General features: G+C 38.2%; 1 protein-coding gene across 8 annotated transcripts in view; it reads left to right on the top strand.

The window, feature by feature from the left end:
* Positions 1–13,937, top strand: part of LOC140743194 (eukaryotic translation initiation factor 4 gamma 1) — a 57,372-nt gene that overhangs the window by 3,090 nt on the left and 40,345 nt on the right. For 4 of the 8 annotated variants that reach the window (XM_073074263.1, XM_073074259.1, XM_073074262.1 and 1 more), the window contains exons 1-4: positions 8,628–9,006; positions 10,698–10,855; positions 11,412–11,524; positions 13,278–13,412. In XM_073074263.1, the coding sequence (XP_072930364.1) occupies positions 8,643–9,006; positions 10,698–10,855; positions 11,412–11,524; positions 13,278–13,412 (770 nt within the window). In that variant the 5' untranslated portion in view covers positions 8,628–8,642. Of the gene's footprint in view, positions 1–8,627; positions 9,007–9,239; positions 9,266–10,682; positions 10,856–11,411; positions 11,525–13,277; positions 13,413–13,937 lie in introns of those variants that run through there. The other 4 variants (XM_073074265.1, XM_073074266.1, XM_073074267.1 and 1 more) reach the window with 4 other exon arrangements.

Raw genomic sequence — 13,937 nt, forward strand, 5'->3', positions numbered from 1 at the left:
ACTTAAACATTATTCATTGTATGAAACTAAGAAAGTAACAGTACATTATGATTATACTGAGATAATTTTTGTCTGATCAGCAATGCCATATGGTGAATGCTAACTCTCAATCATCATTCAGGTGTAACATATTGCATCAATGTGTCACCACACCTATTTGAAACTACATACATTGACATAATTTTAAAGGTGAAAATTTTTTTTTTTTTTTTTTTTTTATAATATGAGAGTAGCAGACGAGCATGCAGTCCACCTGATGGTAAGTGGCTACTGCCGCCCATGGACATCTGTAATCAACCCCAGATAGGATTAGATATTCCTACCTGAGGTCGGCCACAGATGCGCCGCTACCCCTGAGGACTAAGCTGGAACGCCTCGGAAAAGTCTATCTCCCTTACCACACCCTTCAAACCGGAACACAGCAGCGCCTAACACTGCTGTTATTAGGTAGAAATAGGTGTGGCGGTGGTGCCACCGGAGTCGAACCACAAAGGGTTCTACCACCTTCAAAAGTTAACTACTAAAATTACTAAGTGGCAACTCGCATTACAATTCTACACATTCCTACCATTTATGCCATATATTTGGCATAATGGTAGAAATGTGTATAATCCATTTAACTGCTGTGCTGTTTTTGTATGGTTGCGATAACTGCAAGGTCTGAAAATGGCACCAGACCTACAATAATATATTATGGAGCTAAGCAGCTGTTGCATCTATTGCTTGAAGAGTGTAGATGGCAATACACTCGGCACACAGCTGTTCCACGGCAGTCGTGAGTGTCGTCATATTCCACACTTCCCTTATGTTCAGGGTTGTCATGACCATTTTTATATAAATTGTATATCTGTTTATTTCCATGTAATTAATTTGTTTTAATATTTACACACATAAATGCTCATATTTCATAGGCCAAACGTTTAAGAGAAAAACATACATGCAATCTAATCATATAAGTTGTATATAATAGTAACCGATAAATCGTATAACATTATTTAATTTAACTAATTAAAATAATCCAGCACATATTTTAAATATTAAAGTGGCATAAAGTTATTAGCAGGCTGCCCATACTCGAGGGAATCCCTGTCTATCAATTATAAATGGATTGCAATTAATTACAACGCAGTTACATTATATTAGTAATCAGTAAGATCATGTTACTATTGTCAGAAAAAATGACACCTGCACAGACTTAATATAAAAATAAATAATATCACATTCAAGATATTTAATCTGTGCTTCAATGTAAGTTGTTTTTGCTGACCTCATGTTTTATGTCGCACTTGTCTGGAATTATCCTAATAGGTGGGCAAATCTTGAGTGTCTTAAAACACAGTTTCAATCGATCGAATCCATGAGTGTTTATATTAAAAGATAATAATTATTCTGTTTTGAGTTGGCCACTGTCTTTATCAGTGGACTTTTGTAATCAATTAGTATAAAAATGAATGTGGTCGTTTGTTCTGTATATCTTCCTGATCCATTCATCCGACATTTGAATTTTTTCCAAGTTTTATTATATTAATATATTTATTTCTATATTAGCGCCATCTATTGTAAAAAAATAGGATAGGTTTCCGCCTTACTATTTTATCGCTCGTATATATTATACGAGCAAGGATAAAGATTTCATAAAATTCATAATTTAAGAGGAGAAGAAATTGGGAAACGAATGTTTGGATGAACATTCATCGTTTTAAATGATTCACCTTAATAGATAGCCACTAGAGCGCAGATGCTACCCACCGTGCAGACGAAGTCGCGGGAAGAGCTAACAATGTTATATTTATAATATTATCCAAGTCAATAAAATTGCACGTACATCGAGAGTGGATAAGATTTTGCACTTTCACATGTGAGATAAAAGAGTTAATATGTTCCAGTGGCCAAGTTTTTTAATGAGTTATATTTTTGTTAACTTATCGCATTGTGTTACATTGTACATGTGCGGTTGCCATACGCTTGTGATTAAAGGTGAAGTTATATGAGACTGCACGTTAATGATAAAGGGAACGGCAAGCATGCATTACATATTGATTTTCAACGAGGAGTCACCGGACAAAATAATTGCCACTAAGGTGCTCGAGCCTCCTCTGCCGCAGTACTACGGAGGTATTGTGACTTATTCATTTTATTAATATTATTCCAATCCGTGTTGTTTTTTGCAATTGAAACCTAGCCGTGAAGCGAATCATAGATTAGGTGTAAGGTTAAGTCTGATATTATGTAGGTATATAGAAAAATATTTTTATCTGTGTGTAAATAGTGTGATTTAAGCAGCATGAGGTTCATTCTTTACTTGTGAATATTAATCGGTTAATATTAATAATGCTTAAATAATGTAATTTATAATAATAAAAACATATTAGGCACTTACACAATAGGGTGTGTTTTAGGTATGTTATAAATTTTAGATAATTAATTGAAAGTTAAAGACGTTTAACAAATAATCTGTAAGTGAAATTATGAAGCGGTATTGAAAGTGCGCGGCTCGATTTCATGAGGGTTATTTAGAAAACGCTTATAATGTAATACGTGAGCAGTTAAGTGCGTTATCAGTGTGCACTGGCGCCACCCACGCAAGGAATCACTGCAATTTCACGCAGCTTGCCCTACGCGACCATTCTTAACATGTTTGCTACAAATCGCTGACCAATTTGCTCCTAATCCTAAACGTTAAGATTATTTTAGCATCTAAATAATTTATTTTTCTGACATATCTTTTCTGTAAAGAATCATGCGGCTATGTAGACTACGTAAGACTGCGTACGTCCGTTAATGAAATAATTCTTAGAAATTAGATAGATTGATTACTACTAGGTAATGAGCTTTAACGCCGTGTTTCGTAAAATACTACCGAAGCGCCACGTCCGCGTCGGTCAGTCAGTCCACAGTTGTTCACTGAAAAACATCTATTGTTTTTGGTAGTTATTTTTTATAAAAGGCTCGACCGTTTTTAAGCGAGAGCATATTTGTGTTGAAGTCAGGGTAATAGTAATCAACTAATCAATCATTGACGAATACAAGTCACGGGCGGCCATTTCAATATTCTACATAATATCTTTATCCCATCAAGTTGCCTCGAGTTTGCACTGGTATACGATTGGTATGAAGCTAGGATATAATTATAGGTTAGGTAGGTAATTCTCGAAGCTTCTTCCGCCTGCCCTCGGCTAAGGCAGCTAACTTCAATTGGTACAATTGTTACGTCATTTGGAATCATTTTAAAATATAATTAAATACATGTACTTATAATGTTATAAATGGTATATTTGACAAATGAATTATAATGTTAAACATTCACGAGTAAGCCATGCAAATATTGGGCATTTATCTTTTCTTTACTGGCGGCGGCATGCTTTATCCATGCGATACCGATACCGGTGCCCTCCTAATATTCTGCAGTTGAGTTTGTCTACAGAGAATTCTTTAAGAAGGCAAAGGGAGTTTTCCATTTATATAGCGCAAAAGTTGTTAATTATAATCAGAAATACATTGTAAAACTGCGTTCATGTTATTTTCCTCAGAATTCTCCATATTTTTTTCAAAGATGTGAGATTGTCACATCTTTGAATGATTCACACTTGTCTACCGGCCATAAGCCAACGGGGTATACCGCGATCGATGTTACAATTTCTCAGACGTAACAACTTGTCGGACTACTCTCGTCTGATTCTAGTTAGAAGTCGGCAGCAAATAACTAATTAGCGTGTATGACATAAAACTTTATTACTATTTTGTATATAAAGCGCACACTAAATTAGAACAATTTTTAATCCGGTCCGGTCATGACTTGAGGCGTGTCGGGGGCACATTGGGTGCAGTATGAGAGAGCACAGGGATTGGAACTCAAATAACATTGCGACTTTGCTTATAATTTAATTACAAAAGCAAACACACATACGCATTTATAAAATATCGACAATATTTTGAAGTTAGTCAGCCTTGACACGTGCAACACACATTTTATATAAGCGAGGTCGCACTCCAAAATGCACTCAGGTCGGTCGCAAAGTTTCAGGAGCACAGGTCCTCGTGTACTGGAATCATTTTGGTGTTCAGCCTCACTGACGTGGTAACATGTGCCACTCACCGAGCAGTGCAGTTGCGCGTCTGGCGGACGCAGGCGGCTCGGCCAGGCCTCGTCGGTTGCAACGCGCCTCTCCGCGAGCACCACCTGACACCAATAAATACAGGAATTATATCTGTAGCACCTTTAATACGTGACATTAAGTAGTTGGGCGCAATTGTAGTTACCGGACCTATCAGGGATGATGAACTGAATGGAAAATGTTAATACTGTGCATTAAAATAAAAATCCCACGTATAATTGTTTGTCTTTTCATTCTGCTGTGAGTTAAGCTGTAGTTACTTCAGCGTTTATACTTATGCAGTATTTTAACGTCATTAAAGTTCGTTTTATATCCGGCGCCAGCCAAAATTCTGCTCCGTTCGAGCCAACTACCGATAGGTTTTAATGTGGGAGCCGATCGTAAGCCTAGCTTGGCTCGATTATTGTTTCCGCCGATCTTGATAAGCAAATTCGACTCGCTCGGTGTTTCATAACGTTCCATATGTAATACCTGCGCTCAATGAAGTGATTAAATAATTCAAATAAATGCTATTAACTCGAAGTTGTCGTTGACGTCAGAGAGGGCGCATTCAAGTCGAACGTAGGGAAATCGATAAACAGGACGCGCAAGGATATACTATCTCACGTTGTACCACGACAGTTCATAAGGGTGGATCTGACATTGAACGTCTTCGACCCCGAGAGGGGTCCAAGTGTAACCTGTTTCTTTATTATTTAAATTATATTAACGGAAAATTTGCAAACAAGCTTTAGTCGCATAATGTTCTCTGTGAGACTCGCACGTCCAAGTACCTCGAAGTCAGAATTAATTTAGATTTAATCAATGTTTCATTTTGAAAAGTTGTCTGAAATAAAAAGGTGATTCTACGCGTTTAATGTTACTCTTGTTGGAAGATTGACATTTCATACGAGAGGGAGTCTGCTAATAAGAACTAACAAGATTCAAACATAACAGGTATTATCTGCAGTGAGTACTTATCTTTGCGCAAGTATCATGTTTATTTACGTTATATTGGAACTATATGTACTTTTTATGGAAGTAAATATATTTTTAAGAATTTAAATTATCCATATGATTTTAAGTTTAATGAAATGCTAAATCATTTGGTATTTTTATATTTTTTGTCGTGTTTTATTGCATTTAATGGCATTTTCATTTTATTTTTTACATTGCGAAATGTTTTTTTATATTTAATTTATACTGCATAAGCAATGGTCTATCTCTGTAACACAGATGTATTATTATAAAGAAACTGTTAGACCAGGTCAATATATTTCTGACAACTCACCTTTATATTGCAGGCAAAGATTCCCCTGGATTGTATCCTTTTCTAAACCACTTAGATTCACCTAAAAGGAAAGAAAAATATATATTTTATTAATTTAAGCAGTTATGTACTTGTTTATAATTAATGAAATAGCTTTGGTTAAAATATTTACATAAAACTAATACCTATAACTGCTTACATGGCTGTCAGGTAATTTTTTTAAATTCGAAAGAGTTATGTATAAAAAGCAACAAAAGGTACGGTTAACATTTTTGAAACTTAATAAATAATGTGTAAAGTAGCCAAATCTGAAGACTGTACAAATGGCCGACGGTCATTAAAACAAAGACCGCTGAATGTAATAAAACATGCAAGTTAATAGTTTTATAAATGACATTTTGCTATGGAAAACACCGAATGCCACTTTTTTCACTGGTTCTTACTTTTAAATCATATAGATAGTACGGCGCTAGTAGCAGCAGCGTGGTTATTGATTTTGAAAGATGCCTGTCCGAGACTACACCGACGCGTTAACAGCAATGAAATGGTAGAAAAGGCGTGGCGTGCAATATTATAATTTATTATGTATTAGTATGTTTAAATATTACATCTTCTTAAATGCATCGTGTAAATTTTAATTTATTGTTTACATTGTTTGAATGAAAATATCCAATGAAATCTATATATTATATACTAAAATATATATATTATAGTTTATCGTAGGATTTTTTTCGTTTCGTTAAATATAAAAAATATAATGCGGCACAAATTACATTATACTTTCTATATTTAACGAATCAAAAATTAAAAGTAACCTAATTTCGTGTTCCATTAATTACTAGAATTCAATACAAACCAATGAAAAGCTACACTCTTCACTTTACACCTTTCACAAATGTCCGTATTCAATAATTTATGCTTATGACTTGAAATTTGCCGCACCGCACTCAAAATGTTACCTTGAACTTGGAATTAAACAGGGACGCGACGCTATTTCACTTACAATAATCAATAATCGCGAACCGGGATCTTATCACGCAGTATTCAATTAGGAATACCTTAATTCATCATATTTAAGTCACGATATCAATAAACTATTACACGGGAGCGGTGCATCCTCCGAACTGATTGATTTACAAGATGGATGACATGCTTTATAATATTGTAAAAGGACATAGGTGTGCGAATGACCGTGTTACGGGTTGCACACACGCAAATATTAGTCCGGTGGGATGCTATATCAACCCTCTTCAATTTGCCCGCCAGTACTATTATTGAAAAAATGTTTTTTAAAATTAAACCAAAGTAACTTTTAATATACTTTCTGACTATTTATTTTATGGTACTTACCATTGAAAATGGTATGTTTTTTAATGTTCATTATTGGCCCTTTAAAATCTTTAGTGTAGTGTATTAATGAGATGGCGCTAGGTTTGTCTTTATATTTATATTTATTTTAACCTTTTTAAAAGAAGTTTTAACAAACTGAAATATTTTATCTTATTTGTTATTTCAATGTATATTAATATTTTGTTAGCGATACCACAAAATTGGTTGATATGATTTCCAAATGTCTTTCATATGGAAGATTAATAGATTTTCTTAGATCCCTATCTTCGCTGGATAAGAGCGACACAATACTATATTGTTTATGTTATTTTCAGATTTTTTTGGCTTTTCGAAACGTCTTTTTGCTTTAAAGTTAATGCAGCGTCAACTTTCACCAAAATGATCTAAAATCTAAGTGAAAACACATCCAATCTAAGAATTCTCTGAACATTCTTACTCTGATTTTTGGTGAATATTCTGCAAATTTTATAACTTTTATATTTCATATTGTCAGATACTGTTTAAATCCTATTTTTTCAAGTCTTCGTGCAATTTTGACGCGTTTATGTATTATTTACTAACCTATTAAAAGTTGATATGTCAACCCTTGGATCACTTACTAAAAATAGCAGGTGATGCTCGGAGAGTACAGGAAACTTAAAAATGACGGCAGGACATTTCCCGGCGTCCTGGCCTCCGATCGCTCTAGTAAACTCTTGTTTTCTTTAATTGAGAAACACCGAATCGCCGAACCATAAAATCTATCACAAATGATGCTCTTGTCGACAGGTTATCGCCCACTAGTCCTAAAGTCATTACCAGGTTTCGTCGTAACTGGCAATACTGTGAGATTTATAGCAGTATAAAACAATATAATAAACGATTTAAATGTAATATTTGTTTATTAAAACGTGAAAAAACGTTTTAATTTTATAATAATAATTTATTTTTTATATTTTAATGCGTCGCGATATAGGAAATGCTCATAACACTTTCCGTTAATTAGCTGTAGTAAATGTAATTCCGTAGCAATACCGTTCGTTTCATAATAATTTCGCTATTAATATACCGAAGAATATATAAGGTGAATACCTACTAAATAACGGACTTCAACATTAAATCAACTTATACTTACGAAATAAAATTGATTTTGCATAGGGTATGCATGGATTTGAATTGTTTCTGGCAACATCGTATGTAACCCTCGGAAAATAAAATCTCTCCCCTTGTCTGGCGGCGCGACGGCTTTCGCCGCTCGATTCGTCTATGAAAAACGATCGTTTTCTATACACTGCTGCGTTCGTCGGCCAAAAGAGCCGACCACGCATGGCGCGCAGCAATGTACTTTGAAGCGATGCTTCGCTCCGTCGTTTTTTTTTAGAATGAATACACGAGGGGTGGCCGATGAGGCTCGAGTCCGCCCCAAAATCGCTGCGATGAATGCCGACATACGTTCGTCTCTGTCGCTCCCTCTGTACCACTTCCCTCGAACTACATGAAATGTATATCGGGTAGAAACCTGAGCGGACGATTTTCTTATGACGTTCTAATCATTAGCAATAAATAATAGTTTTAAAATAGTATTTTGAAGTAAATAATACCTGAGCTTTGTGATAACTCGTGATCTTGTCGTGAATGTGTCGGTGTGACGTTAAATTCAGTGCGAGCGAGGAGTGAAGTGGCGCGCCGTTTCCTTATCGATTTTCTCTATGCAGCATTAAATTACTATTAAAGTTGTGAATGCGGATTGCAAATATTTTAGCGATATGGAATTCGCTCACTCGTAACCGCACGACGATTTTTGTATAACGTTTTACAATTTCGGTGATCGATCTCACCTCGCATATAGTTTTACGAATTTATATCGAAAGCAATAAGTAGTTTTCGCTAGACAGAGAATAGTTTTGGAATAATATTATGGTATACTAAAATATATCAGTTTACGCCTTATGCCGATGATCGTGTCGCCGTTGTTCTGGGAATGGTTTAACATTTGGCTCGCTCACTTCTTGAAGGATCTGTATCATGAACTAAAGATGGTCGCGCTCCGAGGTGGTAACGGTTCCTTGAATCAGCTGTCGCATAGCTGCGCGAGCGGGACGCAGCAGGGCGCGCTCGACGCCACTCAGAGTTTACAAACAACGCTCGGCATGCCGCAGTCGGCGGCGCATCTGAACGGCTCCGGCGGCCAGATGAATGCGCTTTCGGTGCAGTTCGTGCCGCACTCGGCCCACAAGCTGGACCAGGCCTCGCGCTACTCGGCCTCCTCGTGCGTGATGCCGTCGCATCACTACCGCCTGCTCGCGCAACCCAGTAAGTGCCCGTCGCCCTCGCGACTCGCCGTGCACGATGCGATTTATGTTCCATTGTTACTCGCCCGATAACACCGCTTCCAATTCGCGGGCTTCGCTTTTAATTTGCGCTTGCGAAATTTTATGTTCGTGGCGATATGGATAACGCACCGTGAAACAAACATCTTTACATGCGACACGTGTGCGTCAGTCGTCGTTCTCATATTTCCAAGTGATTTCCTTAGCGCAGCACAGTTATCCACGGGCGTCAACACCACACAGTGAGTTGTCATCGGACTCATGGAACTCGAATTTTGGGTTCCTGACAGTAGTCAAAGTAGTGTAGACCTGCTAGTGGATCATAATGGGAACTTTTATTATGAAGTATCAGTGTCCGACTTAAATGGTTGTTATTTTAAAATTATTATAACTGCATAAATTCGCATTTTTTTTACTAATCGGCATGAAATTTAGCCGTAAAAAGATTAGGCTTTAAATTGTAAATAGTTTGTACTAATGAGTTTATCATTAATATGCGCTGCAAGGTGGCACTCGGAACAGATCGATACGATTGGCAGTGTGGTGAAATGTCCTTCACATTTATCAGCGTCGATCCAACAATGGCAAGGTTCCCGTTCTCAAGGCTCTACAACATTAAACTGCCTCATGACATGAGTCTGTTATAAAATTTGTTTCACTTAAATTATCGTTAAACATTTGTATTGAAAAAAACATTTTGTAAGTTTGAAGTTACTTATGTGTAGATTAGTGAGTAAACCTTGTATAATGCGGTATGTTTGCATCAAAAGTTTTTATATCATCATGCTTTTTTGCTTATTGTCCCACATTTTCCATTCAAGTATTAATTTGGACGCTATCACAACTATTGCGTGAATGTTGCATGCATGCATGCATGTTGCGTGCATGCGGCTAGCCTGTAGTATCTTACCACAAATATTTTATTAGATGAACAGGCAAATATTAAGTCTTCATAGTTTTGCAAAGGACTCGAGGCTTTGAGTCCTACATAACTTGTTCGATGAATTTCAAGACTACTCATTTTACAGGACTAAAAAACTTAAGTCCAATCGAGTCCTTGAGTCTTACATAAGAGCTCGAGTCATGCGCCCGAGTCCTTCTTATGGACCGATTCGCGCTGATTTCTTTTCGCCCTCATCCAAGAAAGAAGTTATATCCAAGAATGATTTTAGTTACAAAAAATGTGTTGAAAGGATTCTAAAAACATTAGCCAAGTGCGAGGCGAAACCGCACCCGGAGGGTTATGTACCCTCAAATTTTTATTCTTTATTTTTAGTATTTGGCATTGTAGAAGCAACGATCCCCTTTTCAAATATAACTATTGAATTCCTTGCCAGTGTCAGATTTCATTAATTTTTGTAAATTAAAATTTGCGTTGCCAAGAATAACCAAATATCTATTTATATTTTCATATAAAAATTAAATAAGACTACGACATTCGTTAAGACTCGAGCCCGTTGCAACATAACCTCAGACCCACCCTCTCTGCCCTGATGTTCTCAATAACTAACCCAATTGTTTAAGACGAGATCTGCATCTATACGAGCCATACCATCAGGTAAGATTGCAGCCAAACTTAAGCCTATCGTAAGATACCAAAAGAGCCTTCCCTCATTACGACTTCGTGTGGGGCACCAGCCTCTGACTGATGCATTGAAGGCGACGTGGTTACAGGAGCGGGAGCGGAATGTTACCACCCGACCGGCGCGGCGGGCGCGTACCTGGCGGGCGCGGGCGCTGCGCAGAGCGGCGCGCAGGGCCTCCGCGGACAGCCCGCGCCGCAGCCCTCCGCGCCGCCGGCCCCGCAACAGGACCTGTCTAAGACTACCATGGTGAGTTTACTGAAAGTCCTGAGGTATTCCCGGAGCGCCATGACATGCATGCTGCACTACAAGAGATGTAAAAATATCTCTAAACTAAGCCACGCCTCGGCAGCTCCTTCAGTATTGCCTTCAGTATTTTATAATTAATCTAGCATTAGCTTAGTGGACCCCACGGAAGACGTCGATGGAGTGCTACAGCGCCACGTCCTGTTCATAGCATCTGGGATAGGATTGAAATTGTTAATGCCGTTTTTGGAAGGAAGGCCTAAACAATAAGCACGAAGACTGCCTCGTATTTCACTGTAATTTTAGTCCATATAATGTGATAACTAACCAGTGCAGTGTGCAACCCGTGTATCAAAGTCAAATTGGTTAGCCGTGTCACTACTATTCTGCTGCTTGCTAACCATGGCGAGTTCCATCATGCCTTAGTCTTCAGAGTGGTCATAGTCATCCGAGGCTGGTCTTGTACTTAGGGCTGTATATTTTAAACTATTTTGGTTGGTTGTATTAAACACTGGCACAAATGAGAAGGTTGTTAACAATGTGTGCGGTCGCGTTGCAGGCCGGCCACACGTACGTGTCGCAGCAGAACGCGACGCCGCAGTCGCGCCCGCAGTACGGCAACTTCCAGTACCGCGCCACGCAGCACGGCTCCCGTCCCAACACACATCCGAGGTATACACTTTCTATTTATATAACTAGACAATAAATCATTTACATACAAGATCTCTCGAAAAATGTTCCGTTTCATAGGTTTTCAGCCACGGTTATCGTACTGAGATGTATAATTCGTCACGCCTGCGCGACGTAGTCAGCTGTAACTCGGATCAAATTGCTTGTTGGGAGGGACATTCGTGCAAAGTTACCGAGAAATGGCTTATGCTACTTTTCGCCCTAAAAATTTTTAAGATCCTCTTTCAAAAATTTTACAACCGTGTAACTTACTCATGGGGACATCAAGCAGGTAAAACTGTTGTCAACCTGGAGTTCATTTGAATTCACTTGTTGTTAGTCGTTCACCATGCAAAGTTAAGGAACCAAAGTTCCACCTGAGAAGTGGAGGACAAATAGGAGTTGAGATTATGTTAATAGGCGGTAGAAACATTGGTGGATTGACTTCGGAAGCACTACCGCTTAGCATTATGCGCTGCTGTGTTCTGTTTTGAATGGTCTGTGTTGTTAAGGGGAAGACACTTACGCGAGACATTCCATATTAGTAGTCTGTGGCTGATCTTAAGTACGTTCATTGCAGATTACAGATGTCCATGGGCGACAGTGACAATTTGCCATATTTTAATTCTATATTATATAGACCACTATAAGCTTTTTCAACTTTTAAATATATCTACAAATATTTTAAGATTGTTGATAATGTTTGCAAGTGAAAGATTTCACTAAAAGAAAACACATTACTGTAGATGACAAACGGTCTGTGTTTGGACGCTGACTAAGCCGGGACTCGTGCAGCTCGGCCCCGTTCGGCCGTCACTAGATGTCACTCAATCGATGCACTTGTGCAAAGTAATTATGTAATTACGCATGTAATTGTAGAACCGCTAGGAGCTCATCGACCCTGGTTTATCGAAAACAATATTTATATCTAATAATTTCTTACCGTAACAAGTCATACGTTAAGGTAAGAAATTTGAATTGAAACTGTGGTTGGCAAAAATAAGTTAGGGTTCGTTATTACTAAGGGCCGTTATTCAAATAAATGGTTTTCCACTGATACATGAATAAACTGACACAGAAAAAGCAAGTTACTGGGTGTTTTGTTTTATATTATGAAAGTAGCAAACGAGCGGGCAGTTCTCCTGACGGCCAGTGACAATTGCCGTCCATGGACATCTGCAATCAACCCCAGATTAGATTTGTAGTTCTGCTTGTGCGCGACCAACTTCCATATGTGCAGGCTCGTACATACCTCTATGTACATCTTCATTATACCATATAAATTAGAGCAGAGTAGCGCCTACACTGCTGTTATACGGTAACAATAGAGGTGGAGTTTCCGAATTTGAACCACGTAGGGATGTACCACTTTTCAATGCCACCAGTTGTACCAAAGCTTCAATCCGACCCACGTGTGCGGGCATTAGATTTATAAAATATTGCTGTAGTCTGTATTTGTATGTTATACACCACTTTGCACATATTAATTTATCGAGTGTTCCATGCGCATATTGTAGAATTTCGACTTGCTTACCATTTAGACGCAATGGTGTAATATTGTATTTATGCCTTATAATAGCAGTGTTAAGTGCTGCTGTGTTCCGCTTTAAATCCGAGGCGTTCCAATTTGTGCCTCAGGAATAGTAACGCATCTGACCAAACTCAGGTACGAATTCACTTACCATAAGGTGGCTCGGTTGTTATTTCGTTGTTATAAAAAATACATATGTGCCTAATTTATTATTGTTACTTTCAGTAGGCAACAGCAGCCGTACATCCCGAGCGCGTCGTCGGCGCCGGGCCCGGTGGTGTACCACCCCACGCTGGTGTTCCAGCCCACGCACATGGGCCTGCCGCAGAGCTACCAGCAGCCGCGCTCCAGCACGCCCGGGTGAGGCGGCAACACGACACACACACACACACACGCACACACACACACACACACTGACAACACCTCTCATTGGGTTGATCAACATTCACTGAATGCCATGCACAACGGAAATCAGTAAATTCTCTAACTTTATAGATACATATTTTATCTTTTTTTTTGTTTGCAAATCTGCGCTATTCAAAAACAATCTTAGATTCTACCCTATAGTCCATTAAACTTCACATTTCACAGAAACTAAAATGTTCATACTTATTCAATATATTAATTGTTAAATGAGATCGTTTAGGCGGGAATACAAGAATTAACACATTAAGAAAGTGTCCTTGTCAGTAAATTACTAATGTAGCTCATGTTTCGGAAAGCCCGCGGAAAAAATATCTGTAGGTATGCAGAGAATAGTTAGAAATACAATACGGTCCTCCGATTCTTAGCAAAAACATGTATTGGTACATGTTCCCGAACAATCTTGGTATAAAATATATGGATTTGGAGTGCGCCCTAGTGAACACGAGACACGTAGCTGGA

The sequence above is a fragment of the Epargyreus clarus genome, unplaced genomic scaffold, assembly GCF_041222505.1.
Source record: "Epargyreus clarus isolate Ecla_fem2 unplaced genomic scaffold, WU_Ecla_fem_2.2 ptg000007l, whole genome shotgun sequence".
NCBI classification, from domain to species: domain Eukaryota; kingdom Metazoa; phylum Arthropoda; class Insecta; order Lepidoptera; family Hesperiidae; genus Epargyreus; species Epargyreus clarus.